This window comes from Vidua chalybeata, chromosome 20, assembly GCF_026979565.1.
Source record: "Vidua chalybeata isolate OUT-0048 chromosome 20, bVidCha1 merged haplotype, whole genome shotgun sequence".
Taxonomy (NCBI): domain Eukaryota; kingdom Metazoa; phylum Chordata; class Aves; order Passeriformes; family Viduidae; genus Vidua; species Vidua chalybeata.
The window spans coordinates 10,724,415-10,742,704 of record NC_071549.1 but is presented as its reverse complement, the minus strand read 5'-3'; the positions used below and the strand labels follow the sequence as shown (position 1 = coordinate 10,742,704).

At 46.7% G+C, this 18,290-nt stretch overlaps 1 protein-coding gene across 2 annotated transcripts in view; it reads right to left on the bottom strand.

Moving 5' to 3' along the window:
- The window catches only part of KSR1 (kinase suppressor of ras 1), a 49,568-nt gene that overhangs the window by 18,042 nt on the left and 13,236 nt on the right, over positions 1 to 18,290 (bottom strand). For both annotated transcript variants that reach the window (XM_053960910.1, XM_053960911.1), the window contains exon 2: positions 3,619 to 3,759. In XM_053960910.1, the coding sequence (XP_053816885.1) occupies positions 3,619 to 3,759 (141 nt within the window). The remainder of the gene's footprint in view (positions 1 to 3,618; positions 3,760 to 18,290) is intronic.

Below are 18,290 nucleotides of genomic sequence, written 5' to 3'. Positions count from 1 at the left end.
CTCAAATCCGTTCCCAAAAGGAACAGCCACAAAGCAGCCCCAGCCACAGCCCTGCTCCACCTGCTCCCAGTCTCCCTGGTGACACAGCCTGCTCATGGCCAGACCCCGGGGCAGGATGTGCCCCTCCCTGTGCAGGACAGTTACCCACTCTAAAAACAGCTTTCCAAGCTTGACTGACTGGCACCCCTGCTCCACAGCCAGCAGGGCTGGCCCAGACATGCTTCAGAAGATGATAAGAAGATGACTCTGTTCTTAAGTTAGTTTTTAAGACAGTGACAAGTTTTACATGTGGGAACAAATACAATAGTTATGTTTCTGGGAAGCACAGTGATAAAGGCAGAGAAAATCACTCTCTAGGCTGAAGAAAATAAGCCAACAGAATTTTTTTTAGTCTCTTCTATTTGGCAGACATACTCCAAGCTCAGAACCCAGTAAATAGCTTTGCAAGAGACTTCTTCCATCAGCTTAAGATTGGAGAGAGCACTATGTTCTCATCCTCCTTCCCTCCCACTGCCCTCCCAATTCCTGACTCCAACTCCCAAGGCAAGCAGGACAATCCAGACCAATGTATTATTCTAGGACCATTTTCAGAGCAACTTTTACCCACTCGAGATGACTACGTAGCATAAACACACCTTCTGTCTGTAAGGCTCCTTGCCCTGTCTTTTCTAGGTCTTAGTTCAAGTACCTCTTTGTCACTTTCATCCCACCATATTTAACCATTTATACATAATTTTTTGTATTAAACTATACATACAATTGGTCTCTAGAATTAATCAAGCTCTAGAACTGATCAGATTCTAGAACTCCTAAGCAAAAACAAGGACTCCAGCATTCCCTAGAAAAATACTTAAACAGCAAGTTACAGCACCACATTAGCCCAGTTCCAAAGCAGAGCTTGCTACCACTTTCAATGATAAAAATCTGTCTGGCAACTGATTAGAGGAACAGGAATAAAGCCACAGAAATAGCCCAGGTTGGGGTGGGGGGCTCCAAGTTTCCTTACCCCTCAGAACCGTGCATTCCCACAGAGGATCCCAGACTGGGGCTGGCAGTGCCCACCTACCTGCAGGCCCGCGAGGTCGGCGCAGCCCAGCCCTCGCACCCGGCGCAGCGTCACCGGCTCGCTGCTCTCCGCGCTCTCGGCAGCTTTAGCTGTTGCCCAACGCCATAAACACTGCATTGTTATTGCTGTAATCTCTTCCAGAACTAAAGGATTTTACAGGCAGTCATTATTCTCGTTTTAAATATAGGTTTTCAAAGAAATAAAGGAGCCCGGCAATTATAATCACCAGAGCTTTCGAACTTCACAATGTCTAGAGCAAGTCACTGAGCAAAAATAGTCTTCACTCAGGAGTAGAGGAGTCAGCAGATATTCTAAATTGGAGCTGCTGCTCTATTTCTGACAGGAGAGCCTGGGAGCTTCTGTGCTTCCCTGCATGGCAGCTTTATTTGGGAGAGGACTGGGGGGAGCGAGGGGAGGGGAGACAGAGAAACAGAGCATTGTTCCTCTCACCGCTGAGCTAAAGAACTCCTGCAATTAGGCTGCTTTTCAACAGTGTTATGTCACAGATTAGCACAGTCTTGAAAATACTCCCTCCAGTAGCACTAGAAATGCAAAGGGAATCAGAACCATTTAAAAAAGCAAAAACCCCATCAACCCAGGCCTTTCTCCTGATTTGTCCCTGACAGGCAGCAGGCACAGAGAGCCCTCCACTGCACCTCCTCCTGTGCCAGACCTGCTGTTCTGTTCAGCTCTCAGAGGTGCCCAGGGCAGCTGAGACAGCTCTTCTGAGACTCCACAGGTACTTGGCAACCTCTCCAACTAGTTTCAGAGCCTAGAAGGCAGAAGAAGAGAGGGCTGTGTGCCATGAGACCACACTGTGACATGTGTGCAGTTTTCCTCCTCTCTGCACCATTTTTTGGAAGCCTTAAGAAGCAAACCCAGCATGCCTATTTCCATTTTACAGCCAGCTAACAGTATCTGAGAGATGGGCAGCTGTTCCCAGTAGCACAGAGCCAGAACCACTCGAGGGTCCCCATTTTCACAGTGTGGCCTGCTCAACCCTGTCTGCAAAGGCTCCTCCCCATCCTGTCACAGGCAGGCAGTGTGCACAAAGCAGGACACCACTCTAGATTTTGTAATAACTAACCTATTAAAGCTCCTTCTGTCAGTGATTTCCATTTTGAAAGCTTTCAGCTGAAATGCAGTTCAACATGCTGTATGAAATCTAAACAAGAGCAGGAATGATCCCATGATACCTGAGACATTTCTGAAGGGTAACTCATCCCAGACAGCTCTCAGCACTGTGCTGATGTCAGTGTCCAACACCAACAGTGGCTGCATGGCTATTTTTTAAGTAGTGAAATAACAGGACCAAAAAAAAAAAATCACTGCAAGAGCAGAGCACTTAGTTTATTAGCCTAACAATTTCCACTTCCCCTAGCTCACAGCCTGTTCCAGCATGCCTACTTAGAAATTATTTTAATGACCCACAGGGTGTTGCAGTTCTGCTGTCCAGCTAATATAAGTGTTACAGAAGATGAATGCAGCTGCATGAAATGGATGCAGAACCCTTACAAGATAACCATACTTTCAGAATCCCAGAGGAATTTCAGTGCTTTGTACACTTCTTACATTTCTGTCACAGAAGGAACAGAGTTCATTCAATTGGACACTGCTTGGAAGGGGGCAGCAAGAGAGCACGAATCAAAATAATACAGATCTGGGAAATTCTTTCTGCCTTAGACCAAACCCGAATTTGTTCACCCCTTTTAGTGACCACACATACAGAAGGGCAGTCTCAATGCTCTCTGCTCCCTAAATTAGCAGGATGTGGCAGATTTGAACCGTCCACCTCCCTCCCCCCTTTTCTTCACTTCTTCCCTGCTCTCCCCCACTCCTTTCTGTAGGCATCACAAAGGATTTATAAAAGAGCTACAAAGACATTCTTTTAGACTCAGGCAATTCCAGTAACCTTAGAAACTAGCTGGGAGCCTGGCAGTTTGGCCACAGCAACAGGCTGCTTTTGTCCTCTCATTGTCACTGCTGCACCTTTGGCTGTGCCACCCAAAACCTTGCTGGGCTGGAAGGCAACAGCAGCATTACATTCAAAATGAGCAGTAGGAAATAAAAGGAACAACTTGATCCTGAACCCATCCTGTTTCACCAGAGACCACTTAGCTACATCAGAACCAAGCTGGAATAACTTCCGTGAAAATTTGTGGAATTTTTCACCCAGGCAGATTCCTGCTGAGGTCAAAGAAAAATTTTGGTTGTTTAGCGATCAAAAGAAACTGAATGAGAACATTGTGACCTGGCCTGCAGAGGCAAAAATGGAAAAAATAATAGAAAAGGCCTTTTCTACCTTGTTTTAGCTGTCAGTGGACTGAGCTCTACATGTACGTGTGTGTGTGTGTGTGTGTGTGTGTGTGTGAGATTGTAACAATGGTCCTGTTTTGGCTAATGCTGGACACAGAACACAGTGCAGCACAGTACTATTAGTATCAAAAAGGCAGTAAGTGATTAAGTCCTGCTGTGGCTCTCAGACCCAGCAGGCAGCTGGGAATGTACTGAAGGGACAGGAGGGCTCTGTGAGGGCCGTGTCCCCTCCTTACCTGCACCACCTCCTTCCTGACGTTGACGATGTCCAGCCAGTCGTTGAAGCGGGGGTAGCTGTTGAGCTCAGCCGTGCGGTCGCTCAGGGGCACGCTCAGCTTGCACTGCCGCTGCCGGTGGATGTAGTCAATCAGCTTCACCTGGGCACGCAGAACACAAACTGTGAGCTTCCCCGGCACGGGCTGACCCTTCCCAGGCTGTGCTTGTACACGGGGCACGCAGGCTTGTGAGCAGGGCTCTTTCATGACACAGAGGTGACATCCTCCTGTGAGCTCTGGGGGAAATCCACGCAGTGCATTTGCCTCACACTGAGCACCTTTGCTCTTCAGCATTTCAGCAGAAGGCAGGACCTGCTCTAAACCCCCATCAACTATACTTCTGAGGCAGGAACAGCCAAAGTATCCAAAGACTCCAAGGCCTGTTATCTGATGGGCATTTCTATTACAAAATCAACATTAAAACCAGCTAACTTAAAAGAACAAAAATTCAGGCAGTTGGACTAGATGATTTCTGCGTATCTTCTATTCTAAAGTTTTATTCCAAAGCTTTCATCACCTGACCATCTCATGGCAAATGCACTATACAGAATTCTTCACTTTAGGCACAAAAGAATAAAACACCAAAAAGGATTATTGTTTGTGCCTTATGTTTGCTTATCAAAAAGAAAATATTCTCCAAAGATTGCTCACTGTGTCACACATTCCCATGAGGCAGGCTTAAGCTTCAAAACCTTCCTAACAAAACAATGCCTCAAAGCAAGTTAGTTGATCCATGATTTATAAACCAAAACATGTTCTTAGTCAACAAATTTTAGCATTTGGGACATGATCAGACTGAAAATGTAAAGGAAAAAACAAACATGGATTCTTTGACCATTATGATGTGTCCCCTCTTATAGTTTAAGTGCTTTCCTATGAAGTTCGTTGAGAGCATGTTTTATGAGCAATCTATTCCTTACAACTATCAGCTATAACAAGTTTGTCCCTGCCCACACACCGAATTCTGATAGCAATGCCATGCAGTTTGAGATTTAGCAAAAAGTGTGTGAATACTGAAGTGATTCCAACTCCTGTAATGCCCAGAGCAATGCAAAGCACTGCCATTCCCAGGAGAGGCAATGCAGGACTGCCATGTCCTAGAAACTCAGCCATCCCTTTGCATTCTCACTCTGACCACCCCTGCTGAAACCAGAGGAGCCTTTTCACCACAACTTCCCAACACGGCTTTGGAGCACCAGCCCTACAATGAACTGGAAATCCCAATCACTCGTTCTCAGTACCTCTTTTTATATAAAGGGGCTGTCAGCACTTCCTTTTTTCCACCCCTGCTCTGCTTCCTCTGGCCAGAGCAGGGCAGGGCAGGGCAGGACAGGGCCAGCCTCGGGAGGGCCCGGGCCCCAGTGGCTGCCACGCTGCTGTGTGCCAGGCAGAGCCCAGCCAGGGCCTCTGTCCCTGCCATGTGTGCCATGTGCAGGGGCTGCTGCTGGCTGTGTTCTGGCTGCCCTCTCTCTGCACCAGCCCCTCGGCTGTGCCCTGCCCTGAGTTCCCCTGGCTCTGGAGCAGGGGAGCTGGGATCCCCCAGGCAGCCCTGTGCACGCTGGGGCACACATGTGTCATGCATGGGCTGCCTCAGTGCTGACCTCTGCTTTCTCACTGTCACACGCCCTTTCCCACAACAGCCTGTCCACAGGGCTCTCCTGCTCACTGCCATGGCAGAAAGGAGCTTGCAGCTGGCTGTCCTAAGCATTTTTCTGCTCGGGGCCTGGTTTAAATTTTCTTTCTTCTCGGTGTGCTTTTCCCCCCTCTATGGACAATGACACTGGGCAGGCTGGGATGAGTAGATGGGCAAGGGCCCCTCAGGACAGGCAGAAAGAAGAGGCTGCAGGAAGTTTGTATACTCAACAGCCCCCAGTATGCCAAAAATCAGCTTACACAAATGAGAAACAGCTTCCCAACTGTGCAATAGCTATGTCATGGAAAAGAGAAGACAGAAATCACTCAAGCCTTGTCTCTTTGCAGAGGCCACTCGAGGGAAGGGCCAATGACAATATGTGTTCTGATATACAAACTGTAACCACAACATCCAGCCCCAAGCAAACAGCTCAGCGTGTTTGTGAGCCTGTACATGGAATTCCCAGGGCATTGCGGGATGTTCCTGCTGCTGCCCCGGGCTCACCTCACCCTTCCCCATTCCTGGGCACACCTCAGGGTTGCAGAACACCTAGGGACAGAGGCAAGATTGCACAGAGATTTTGGAACTGGTACAGCCAGCCCTGATGGGCCTGTGTCTAAAGCAGCAGCTCGGCTCTGCAGTCTGACTGTAATCTGTTATTTTAGTGTAGGATCTCTCATCAGGCAAGATTTATTTTTCCTGGAAGAAGGATGAGCTATCAGCATACTCTGTAAAGCCAGAGCTCCACATTTTGTTACATGGAACACTAATTACAGGCAAATGCCCTAAAAGTAGCACATGATCCAGAATAAAGCAGTGAACTGCAGGCAATGGAGGTGTCAGAATCTGTTCCAAAAACCAGAGTGGAAGGAAAGGAGGGCTTAGCATGTATTTATAAATGAAAAATCACAAATTATGTAAAAGAAACTATACAGAAAGTGTGTGCCCCACGTCCTCCAATTCCAGCGTGCAGCATCACGAGGACAGCGTGCTGCTCAAGGCAGGACATTGCTGAGGTACAGCCACTGCTTTTGCACTCCTCACAGAAGTTCTCCTGGCCAACCTCAGAGTAACACCAGAAGCATCACATGAGTAAGAGAACAGAGCTGGGCTGCACTCTTGGCTCTGCCACTGACCTGATCTGTCTGATCAGGAGCAAATGCACTCATCCCTCCCCTTCTCCCTGCACGCAGCTCTGCCTGCTTGTCCTGCAGGAACTCCCTGGAGCAGGCGCCGGCCTCAGCTGTTTTAGTACTGCTTAAAAAAATACTGGTTCAAGTAGTTCCCCTTCCCAGGTGTCATCCATAGCATAAACTCCTAAAGGACACTGCTGGACGGGACTCTGTGTAGCATGGATTTCAATGTCGAACTTTTCTCCTTTGTTGGAATGTAACGAATTCTCCAAAATGGATAAGCACTCTGGCAGCACAGGTCTGAGTGTCTCAGAGGACCAAGGCTGGTTTTTCCCAGATAACTCTTTCACATTTACTACTCAAGTCCAAATTTGTTTTCTCCTAGTCCTATAAATAGTGTATTTGCATTCTCTTCCCAGCCTACATGCACCATGCTTCTCCCCTAGGATGAATTTCATTTTGTTGTTTCCTGCCCAGACTTTTTACTAAACTACATGGTTTGGCTTTAATAGCTGAGTTGTTGCAAAACCCTTTTCTGAGAATATAATAAAATTTCTGGGTTCAGTGACGCACATAAAAACCCACAACCAGCACACAGGTCTCCAACCACAAACTAGACAGAGAGATAAAGTCAATAGTAGCTACTCACTGCCTGCTTGCTAAATGGCACGTCCTACTCATTACAAATGGCAAACCCCACATCAGAAGCAGCAATACTCCAACTGCCTTGAACCCACAGAGATGGGAAAGGACAAGAAGACTGACAGGATACGGAGCAGCTGGAGCACATCACTGATTCCAGGGCAGAGCCCTGCTGCTCTGCCTGGTGCAGCTGATGGCCAGGACACCAGTCCTCATTGCTCTGAGAAGGGCACATGCTGCCAGGTGCTCCTGGATGCATATTCATCTCCTTACAGTGCCTTTAAAAGATCCCTTTACAGCACAGATGAGAAGCAGGTTCAAGAAGTTTAGGAGAAAACTGCCAAGCTTGTACTTTTTTATTTACTTTTGCAAAATAAACAGCAGATCTCTTGAGATGCAAGTCTGCCCATATCCATGACCTCCAGCCAACAGCTGGGACTTTAGAGGACGATAAACAAAAAGCAAATGCCCACAAGTTTTTCAGCTGCACTTCTGCAGACATGGCACAGAAAAGCATCTGTAAAACCAGATCACTGACATCGGGGTGCAGAATTCAGGAGATACTACAAGGAAGAGCTGGAAGAATTCTGTAGTCAAACTGCAGCCCAAGTATTTCTGACCTCTAGTTAACTGATCAGAAATCCCATTCTACTTCTTCATTTGTCAGAGAATGTTAATAGTTATGCTGTCCAACCAGATAAATCAAGTTTCATGCATTTGAGGGTCAACTCTCCCAAGTTTCTTGTCGATGATGTTTTATTTGTGTTTAGAAAAGTGGCATCTTATTCCAGAGTCACTAAAAGGCATTAAACTTAGACCTATTGCAGCTTCTGCACTTGGTCAAAACCCAGTCTGAATCCAATGCACTTGATCCAAATAAACATGGAAAAAGGAGCAAAGGCTAGAACACTCTCCATTTCTCTGAAGCCTTCTGTGGCTTATTCTCATGCTTTTAATCTGCATATCTTGAAATACCCTATAAATGCAGCAAAAATAATAACTTTCAACACACACACACACAAAAAAAAAAAAAAAAAAAAAAAAAAAAGGGAAACCATGGCAGAGAATGCAAATTATAAATTAAACAACTTGGGGACAGGCAGAGGGAGGACTCTGCTATACCAAAGTGCCAGCCAACATTTCTTCAGAATATCAACAGTTGGAGACCAAGTTTGATTCAATCATACGTTTCACAACCAAATGCCATGTTTTCACACTTTCACAAAACTTATAATCTGCTCAGTGAAGCCTACAACTTTTCTTGTTGACTTGAAACATACGCAATGTTTAGAAGAGGAGTTTTGCAATACCCAAAACAAACAACTGTCATGATTTAATCAACAAATCAAGCACATGGTCAAAAGCAGATCCTATTGCTCCTGGGAGATGAAATCTCAGGGAGCCTGGCAGCACTGGAGGAGACAATAAACATGAGCTTACATGGAAACTTCCAAGGCTACAACCAAGTCCTGCCCTGCAATTTACCCAGCTGGTGGCTGAGGCTTTAAAAGGATCAGATCAATGTATGGCCGAGCTCTTGCATGTGGTTAAGAGAAATGCAAATCATCTATCTTGCCTCAGACAGGAATTAATCAGGAAGGAACTCCTCTATTAACCTCCTGCCAAGAAGCAGCCCAGAGGGCAGGGAGCACTCCCTGCAGCACCCCAGCAGCTCCTGGTGCAGCAGGACACTGCAGTGGCTGGATCAGGATAAGAGCATGAGGGACGTTCTGCTTTTCTGCCTCCTGAAACAGAAGACAAAACTTCTGAACTGGAGTTTACCTGCACGGGGCACTGGGGAAAGTCATATGAGTCATCTGAAGGCATCCAGTGAAAGTGGATTCACTTCACACCTTTAGCTGACTCTTATCGATTTTCCCCAGTGCCATTATATACACAAACCCTATGGCAGATCAAAAAAACCTTCTAGGCCACCTGAGCACTGAAGAGAACATAAAAAGGTCAGAATTGGACTTACTGAATTTGTCTCCAAAGTCATGCTTGGCAACCATGTGAGAAACTGATAAAGATCTCACCAGCTACTGGGAGAGCAGCAGCATGTGAGGATACTTCAGGGCACTTTCTCAAAGCCATCCAGTTTAAAGTGAAAAAAGGGTGCAGCGGGGTTGATCCATGCAAGGGAAAGACCTAGGATGTCACTGTTATACAGCACACTGAGATCTGGGGCAGAGCCTGGGCTCTGGAGACCTCAGAAAGCCCCTGTGCAGGTGCCCACACAAGGAACCAACCCTTCCCCATGCAAGGCACCCACCACAGCCACTTGAAATACAGGGTCATTGCCTGCTCTGCCTTAGGGTCTACCTCAGAAACAGCCTCCAAAGCAGCCCTGCCCCTGGGTTTTGGAGAGAGGAGCACAACAGAACCAACAAGTCCCCCAGATCCCGCACTAACCGTGGGGGGATGCCAGACTGGTGGAAACAGCAAACACTGAAGAGGTAGAAGGGCTGGCTGGTTCTCCAGCTGAGACTGAAGTGCAGCAATGCTGAGCATGTCCTGAGCAGAACCTTCCCCCAAAAGCAGGAATCAAGGCAATCTCAGCTGTGATCAGAGTGCTGTTGAGCCTGAACACTGCTGTGGGCCAGAGGGGTCTCCAAGGAATATGCCAGGATGAGTGTCTGAGGAGGGGACTAGAATAGGGCCGAGGAATCATCGCACAGAAAGAGTGCCGAGGTTTTCCCAGTGCCCCCAGGAGCCAGGATGGGGGATCACAGGACACAGCTCTAGGCTCAGCTCTGCCAGGGATCTGCAGGCACAGGACAGGCCTCTCTGTGCTGTGCAGCCAACCATCCAAACCAGTTCTGTTCCAGTGAGGGTCTGCAGGGCCCTTCAGCTGACAACAACCCAACCGTGCCTGCAGCTCTGCCCACAGAGCACTGAGCTGCTCCTTTGTGAACTCAAGCTCTCAGCAGCTGACTCATCCGAATGCCCCCAGCTATCTGGATGGTTATCAGCATCTGATCACAGCATCCCCAGCACCAACTGCAGCCTCAGAAATTCTCATTTCCCCCTCTGTTCAGAGAACTCCTCCTTGTGCCTGTAGGTATAAAGACCTACAGGCCTTGACAACAGTGTGAAGTGTTCCCTTTCTAGTACAGGGAGAATTGAACTACTGCCTGGTTTTGACTGGTTTAGAACCAAATCTGCTTGCTTAAACTGAGAGAGTGGGTCTGTACCCTTTTCACATGACATATGCTCAATTTGCAGTGAAATCTGATCCAAACCTGTTCATAGAACACTTAGTTCAGCCACAGAGAAAACCATCCTTCCCATCTGTGCTTCCATTGGGAACAGTCACATAATGCAGGATTCAGCTGGAGAGTCTCAAATCTCACAAATTTCCAAACTACCTTGAGATCAGCATGAAATTCAAACAGCTCTTTCCAAGGCAAGTACAGGATCTGCACAGGACCCAAAGTACAAGGAAGATAAGCAAAACACTACATTTCAAGGAATTATTTGTATCCTAAAAATTAGGTCACTCAGTTTGTCACCCACATGGCTTTGCCCTCAAAACCAACAGAACTGAAGCTACTAAAGGATGATATTGTGACCTGTATTTTCACCAGCTACACATGATAAAATAGGTATCAGACAAAATATTACAGAGAAATATCTGGCAGCAAAGTAATTTGCTTTATTTGAGGTGGCATCAGAGAAAAAAAAGGGGCTCACTTACTTACACGTCAGCCTGTGACCTGCAGCCTGTGGAATTCACATTCTCTACTTGAAGCCAGCTGACTCATTCAGCAAGAAGCTTGGCAGTGAGCAGGACACCTGTCCAGAATGGGAGGCCTGGTTTCTGTTGTTTTAGCTGTGCTGAAACGGTAGCTGCGCTCTTGCTCGCTTGGGTGCATTCCCTATCCCCCTCTGCCCTGATCACACAGGTGCAGCCACAGGCTCCAGCTCTGGAGGTGACTGCCGTGCTGGGCCACAGGCACAATGCCCTTGAACAAGACTGGCTGCAGAACAGTGCCACTGCTTTGAGTGCCACAAACACCTCAGGAACATCAATATACTCAAAGGGACCCATGCAGTGGCACCTTGTTAAAAATAAGAAAGAGGAAGAAGGATTAAAAATAATTTGCACAAAGTGAAGGAGCAGCTTGGTAAGGGGCCATGAAAGCTCTCTCAGTGCTCTGCTCTAGCCAGTGGCTCCCAGCAGCAGGGACTCTGCAAAGCAGAGGATGTCAGAAGGATGCCAGGGATGGAACAAGCCCCAGGGCGGCAGTCCCACCTTGGAGCCCCTGTGCCAGCCCTGCTGCTCCTGCAGGACCCAGCCCTGCTGCTGAGGGACTTTGAGCTCACTTGTAACAGAAAAGGAAATAGTTTCTCAATGCATTGCTAAAGAAACCCTGCAAAACAGGACCCAGCACAAGGCAGCAGGAAAATGTGCAGGCAAGGTGTGCTGAGGGGGAGAAGCCTTAGGAGAAACTGGTAAATACAAGCACAGAGAGGTAGAGGGGTAGGGAGAGATGGAATACCAGATGGATGGATTTTCCTTTGAACCCTCAGTCATGCCTGAGGCTGACACAATAGCCACTGCCCAAACACTACAGTATGTTATTTCTGCTTTGTCAAATGATGCAGACAGCATCATTTCTGGGTCACTTGGAGGCCACATACCACTCCTTTTCTTCTCCCCTCTTCTCTTTTTCACAATCCCAGCAACTGAGGCTGTAAACACTCAGTTGAGGCCTTCCCAGCTAAGAGTGGGAGGATGAAACTGCACAATCAAGTAGTTCCCTGAGCCTCATAACATAATTATCTTCAAAAATTTCGTCCCAGTGAGGCGTCTGAGCCTAATGCAGCTACAGGAACAGTCCTCTGCTTAAAGATCAGAGATTTCACACCCACTGAACACTAAAAATGAAAGCCCTCCCCCTTCCTTTTCAACCCGAGGACACACAAGTGTAACAGAATGACTGAGAGCATTCTGCAAGACTAAGAACTGTACTTGCCATTTGCTGAGCACAGCCCTGCTGCTGCCGCATCAGATCTGCAGCTCTGCTCCTCTCAGCTCACAGCTCTCCAGCACCCAGCGAGCTTCTTCACCTCAGCCACGCCTCATCAGGCTTAGCTGTGCCTCCATACAGAGCACAGCAACCTCCTCCTGCCCCGAGCCTCTCCTGAAGGTACTGCTACTTCACACTGCCCTACAGACCTGTTCAGGTTTCCCATCCCTCACGGAGTTGGTGCATGGCCACTGAGCAGGCCGATGGATTTAAGCTGCTGTGACAAATACCACACAGGCTTCTCAAAGTACGGCAGGTAAACAAGTACCTGCCCGACCCTGTGAAGTCCTACAGAGGCAAATGCAGCCCAAACATAACACTAATACTCTGCTTCTCTCTATAATCATTCAGTATCTTGGCAAACCCACTGGATCTCTCCTCCCATTAAGAAAACAACTACCCCCCCCACGCCTGTGGGCCTTCCAGCGACTGCAGCAGAAGGCAGCAAGTGACAGGGAGAAAGACTATGGAAGGCTCAGAATCTGGAAAGGAAGCACCAGGCCATGCTCTGGGGATAGGAGTTGTGTTACAGCCCATGGATCTCTCTGTAAAATTCAAAACTTAAAGCGCCTTTAAAGAGAATATCCTCCATCGTTTTTATTATGGCACTAATCATTCTCACTCATCTCTGAAATAACTCTCAGGTATATTTGACTGATGGTGCAGGAAGTGGAAATAAAGACTCCAACAAGCTGTGCATGTGTAAACTTAGAGCCTAAATAAAGGAGAGTTTACAGCAGACAATATAAAGCCAGACATTTCCTTCAGCAAGGTCAGGAAGAGAATGACTAATTGTAGATCCCCGTCATATTCCTGCACTTCCCTTTCCTCATTGCAAGCCTCATTCTGCAGGTCCTGAGCACCCTGAGCTGGCACAGACAGTAAGCTCCAAGGGGAACACCTTGCACGAGGCCTGAACACTCCCCAGGTCAGAACTGAGAGGTCTTGGAAGGAATCAATCCCCTTCAATGGAGCATTTTACTGCCCAGGATGCTGTCCCTAATCCCAAAGGCTTTTTCCCATTTTTCTTCCCCTGCCTTCCCAACGATCTTCCTTTTGTCTTACACATTTCTTTTTCTGTAGCCTCAATAAAATACAAGCACAAACCTCCAGTCTCTACCATTCCCTCACTTACTGGCTGCCGAATGAGACAGATTAGCAGTTTGTTCTGAGGCTTATTAGCACACCAAGGGAAGGAAACAAAAACACAACAAAATCAAATCCTCTGCTTGCTTGACTCAATTATTTGAGCACTTCCAGAGTCCCACCTTCCCCTCCTCCACGGCACACACAGTTCCCCAGACTGCTGCCCGGCTGGGCTTTGGGGAAGAGGTTTACACAGAAAAGTGTTAAATCTCTGTAGGACCACGTTGCAAGGCTTAGAGCTGAAGATGTTCTGTCTCTGCACCCTGGGAAATCTCAACTAAGAAACTGTATTCTCTGAAATGCTCCCAATTATTTGGTTTCTGCTAGAAAGAATTGAGCTATTTTGGCAAGGACTGGGGTCACATTTCTCTTTTCACAGACACTGAGTGAGAAAGCTGCCATGGCTCACTGCTCACATTTTGTTTTTCAAAAAATCTCCTTGGGGCTCTCTCTTACTGGTTCACACTTGCCCGTAGCAACCATGAGAGGTTTCTACAATTAGTTAAATACAAACACCGGATTTAGAGTGCAGACACCTGAACCCAGATTCCCAACCCCAAAAAGAACTTTTTTTCTTATTTTTTCTTATGACTCTGAGACTTTCATCCAAACCATGTTGTGTCCACTCAAAAAGTAGAGGAAAACACAGCTGCTGACCAAGTAATGGTCGTATGAGGAAAAATACAGAGGGGACTGATAAGCAGCAATTGGCCATACAGCAGATAGTTCTGCAACAGCTACTTGGCATCATACAGCAGCCTGGAAAGACTTTAATAACACTTGAAAAAAGATCACAAATACTAAGATAACAAGCTCCAAGCTCAGGATCTTTCAGGCAGGTACAATATCCATTACTTTTGTGAATTTCCACAGAAACTTCACACACCACATTTGTCTCTGTACCTAAGCAGAACAGGAGTTTGGGGTTGGGGCTGGTTTTCCTTTAGTTTTGTTCATTTAAGAGAAGTGTATTTTTATTGTGACAGGTGGCTAGAACCAAGTTTCTCATTTTCAAAGCATTCTATGGAAGCAAATTGAAGTTTTCAAAACATATTCTTCTAATAAAAATCGACATTAAATGTACAATGGAAGAAAATGTGCCAGTTCAGAATCAGAGTTTAAGCATTTTGCTTGTGTGTCCAAAAATTATTTTATGCAGAATTTGTGAAAAATCTGAGCCTGACTTTTTCGCTTCAGTTGGGGGTTGGAAAAAGGCCTTTAGAGCAGCAAAGTTCTCACATTTGCCATCACTTCCACAATTCAGAAAAAATTCCAGAGCATCAGCCTGTAAGAAACATTTCTAAAACATTATTTATACACTTGTATGATTTCATTCCATTTATCTTTTTATGCTCTACAGGCTCTTTAGGAAATACTCTTCAGAAAACTTCTTCATCACCCCTTTGCATTCCTTGTGCTCAGTTACATCCCTTTTGTCTTAAAGTATGTCCTTGGATTATGTGCTGGAGAGAAGCTGAGCAGGCTCTGGGTTCAGGGTTTAACTGCCCCTGCTCAGACCAGAGGAGGGACTCACTGTGCTGAGCCACATCGACCAGAAACACACAAAACCCGAACTGCTGAGGAGAAAAGAAAAAGCCATTGTAACAGCCTGTGTGCTAGTCTGTCATGGAAATACTCTCCACCCAAGGAGCAGGGGAAACACAAAGGGATTCTGTGTTGTATTTCTCTGCCTGCCAGCGGACAGCTCTGAGTGCTGGATACAAATTCATGCCACAGGAGTTGAGATTTTTCACTGCAGCCAAGCAGCTCTGCATCGTTATACAAAGATCACTCATGGGTTTGTCCAACTCCTTTCATTTACAGTACTTCACCTTGATCCCTCCAAAAGGAACATGGGTAAGTTAGGCATTACTGAAAATCCTGGATCCTGAGAATGCTGTAGAAAGCTGCAATGCCACACCTGTACAGTGGAAGACTCTAAATGCCACTGCTACTCTACTATACCTCCTGCCAGGTGTGCTGTAAAACACTACTGGGAGTAATTCTTTCTAGCACTCCTCCAGAATACCAACGCCAGAAACACAGTGAAGGCCCATAAATGGCTAAGGGATCCAGCAGATCTGCAGACAGCTTCCTACCTGTCTCACAGGCACGTCAGTGCCCACATTCAGCTTTCCTAATACTTGGCTGGATCCAAAACAGACCACAAGCTGTCCTTTCCACAGCTCAGTCGCTTTGAGGATTTCCACAAATGCAAAACTTACAGTGCTCAGCCATCATAGGATGAGCAAACAAAATAGCAGAATTCCCTAAGTATCAGCAGTCTTGCATTAGAATCAGCTTCTGAATCCAAAAATGTCTTGAACAAAAAAAACCAAAAACCTTTCTACCTCCATCCTTCCTTCATAGATAGTCTTATTTCTCTTTTGTGTTTTGGCAAAGGAAATTTATAAATTCAACTAGACTGTTTACAGTATAATCTTGAAAGTGCAAATAATCAGCAGCACATTATTATTAGCTTTCCAGCTGTGATCTCATTCAAAGAATACTGAAGTTATCTGAAACTTCCAGATGCCCTGATTTCCCCGAGTGCTGGACGAGGTCCTGCCCGTGCTGCCTGTTACCCCAGCAGTACAGCTGAGCCTTGCTGGGTTAGGTTACAAACACAGGCTTTTGGGAGCTCAACAGAAGCAGTCTGGCTGCCCAGGCTCTGGAGCCCATTTCCATGGCCTGCCTGCAAAGCCCCTGCATGTCCAGTCTTGCCTCTTCAGCACAGCCACTGCCAATCATTTTCTTCAGCTGAAAAGAGAAAGGGAGAGGACTGAGCACAGCCACCCAGAAATAGGAAGCTTTAGCATTACTCACTACCTTGAGGACTTGCCTGCTTTTCCTTTTCAATTACTCAGCAGATGTTCTTAAATCAGTTACTCAGTTTCTACATGCACCTGCCAAACCCCAATTTCGCAGGACACGCATCCACCCACTGAACTCAGCGAGGCACATCCTGCTCCCCTCCTGCAGCCAGGAGGAACCTGGCGCTGGGAGCGAGCCTCCGCCTGCAACCGCAGAGCCGCCGCCCGCTCACTGCTCAGCACAGCCCGGAGTCTTCACGGGAGGATTCCCAACCACTCCATTGCAGAGCTGCTTCTGAGGGCTGCTGCAATAAAAAAGGGCAAATCTACCCCCATGAAGGAAAATGCTGTTTCCAAAAAAAGCCACAGCTCTTAAAAATTCCAGTTTGCCACATACACTACAGTCCCCTGTGCCAAAGCTCCAAGTTCTGTTCTCACAATGAGACTCAGGAAGGGGAGTTTGTTTCAAGTATTAATACAGAGGTGGGGGCTTCTGTCTTGTCTGGGGTATTTTGTCTTCTTGCAGAGAAAACGGAGTAGGGACACAGCTGAAAAAATTGTGCATTAAAAAAAAAAGTCAACTATAGGAAATTGCTTAACTGGAATGTGGCAACTTGCCACATTCTCTCTTTTAAAACAGCAAAACAGCTTTATTTTAACAAGCTGCTATGAGATTGTACTTTGGGATTGTCAGGAAGAACAAAATACACTAAACCCCACTCTGTTCAAAATGCTTTGAACCTATAACACAAGATTTTAAGAGGGAAAAAGGAAAGCTTTGGTATGTTCTGCCATGCAGTGGGATCGGAGATTTTCAGTTTGCTCACCAATTATCAAGAATGTTCCCAGAGTTCAGGCACTGAGACACAAAATACAGGACTGGAAAAGCTGTGAGTGTAACTGAGATTCAGCTGCCAGATTAACCAGGTCCCCCACAGCTCAGCTCTAGCAGAGATTCCTAAAACAATTAAAAAGTAAAATGGTGTCAGTGGACTGTATGAGCTTTATCTTCCCTCCAGGACTGCTGATGCCATTTGCCAGTGAGTCTGCTTCTGGGGTCAGCTCTCTTTCCTTCTCAGCAAACAAATGTTCTCACCAGCATCTGTCCAAAGCCCCCTCTCTCTGCAGTTCCATGTCCTCGGGTTAGCCTTCCTGCTCTCTCAAAATCAGGAACATCAGACTCTCAGACAAACCTCTGTGCAGATCCTTTCTGAAAGCCCAGGACTCATTGCAGTGAGAATGAAGGATTACTTGAAGAAGTTTGGGTAAAACGTGGGATGTGGGGAAAGGCTGTGAGACAGAAGATGGTGCTGCAGAAAGGTTTTATTTATGGCCTTTTCCCTGGTTTTGTTTTGAAGCTACTGGGATGAGCTGTGTGCTCTACTCTGCTCTAAGGCTGCTGGTCAGTTGTTGGGTGTCTTTGACTGTTCAGTGAGGTTTTGTACTGGACTAGTTCTTCCTTCCTACTCCCCTGCTGCTCTGCAGGGCCACGGGCAGAGCAAGCGAGGCAACAGGAAAAGCAGGAGTGTAGGAGTCACCTCTACAGAGACAGAGGAGGATGTGACCCCTGCTCCCCAAAGAGGGCACAAATGGTCAGATCCTCATATCCAAGCTAGTCTCTTTCTAAAGGAAAGGCTATAGCAAGGACCACGTGAAGCTGTTAATCTTGAGTCAGAAACTAAATTTAATTATTGGTGCTTTGTAGGAGGAACTTAATTATTAACTGCAAAGGAGTCAAATTATTGACTATTCTGATGGATGCTTGCTAAACTAAGCTTAAACACTCTAGTACTTGGTGGAACTTCAAGTCTGCCAAACTTTTATCTCACAAAGTGCTGGTGCTGCTCCTACCTGAAAGCATCCAGCTCCTGCAGCCTTGGAGCTCTGCTCTGGTAGGACAGAGCATCTGAAAACCTGTGTGACCTGTTTGTCCAGCCCAGAGGCTCCCCTTTCCCTCTGGCTGTGCAGGCCTACTGCACTCTGAATTTAACAGCCTCTGACCCCTGTTTGCTCCATGAGCTGCCTGAGCCCCATTTCCCAGGGCTGCACAAGTTCAGCTGGAACAGGCAATGACAGCCAGCCACCACAAGTTAGCCTCATCTCCACGTACAGATACTGAGCTGTGCAAAGTGTCTTTTCAGCCTCAAATCTTAACAGAAGGCTGTATTAGCATGCAGCAAAGTACAGTTGAGGGAGGCTTTACTGCTACTAACTTGGTGCTCCCATCCTGGCT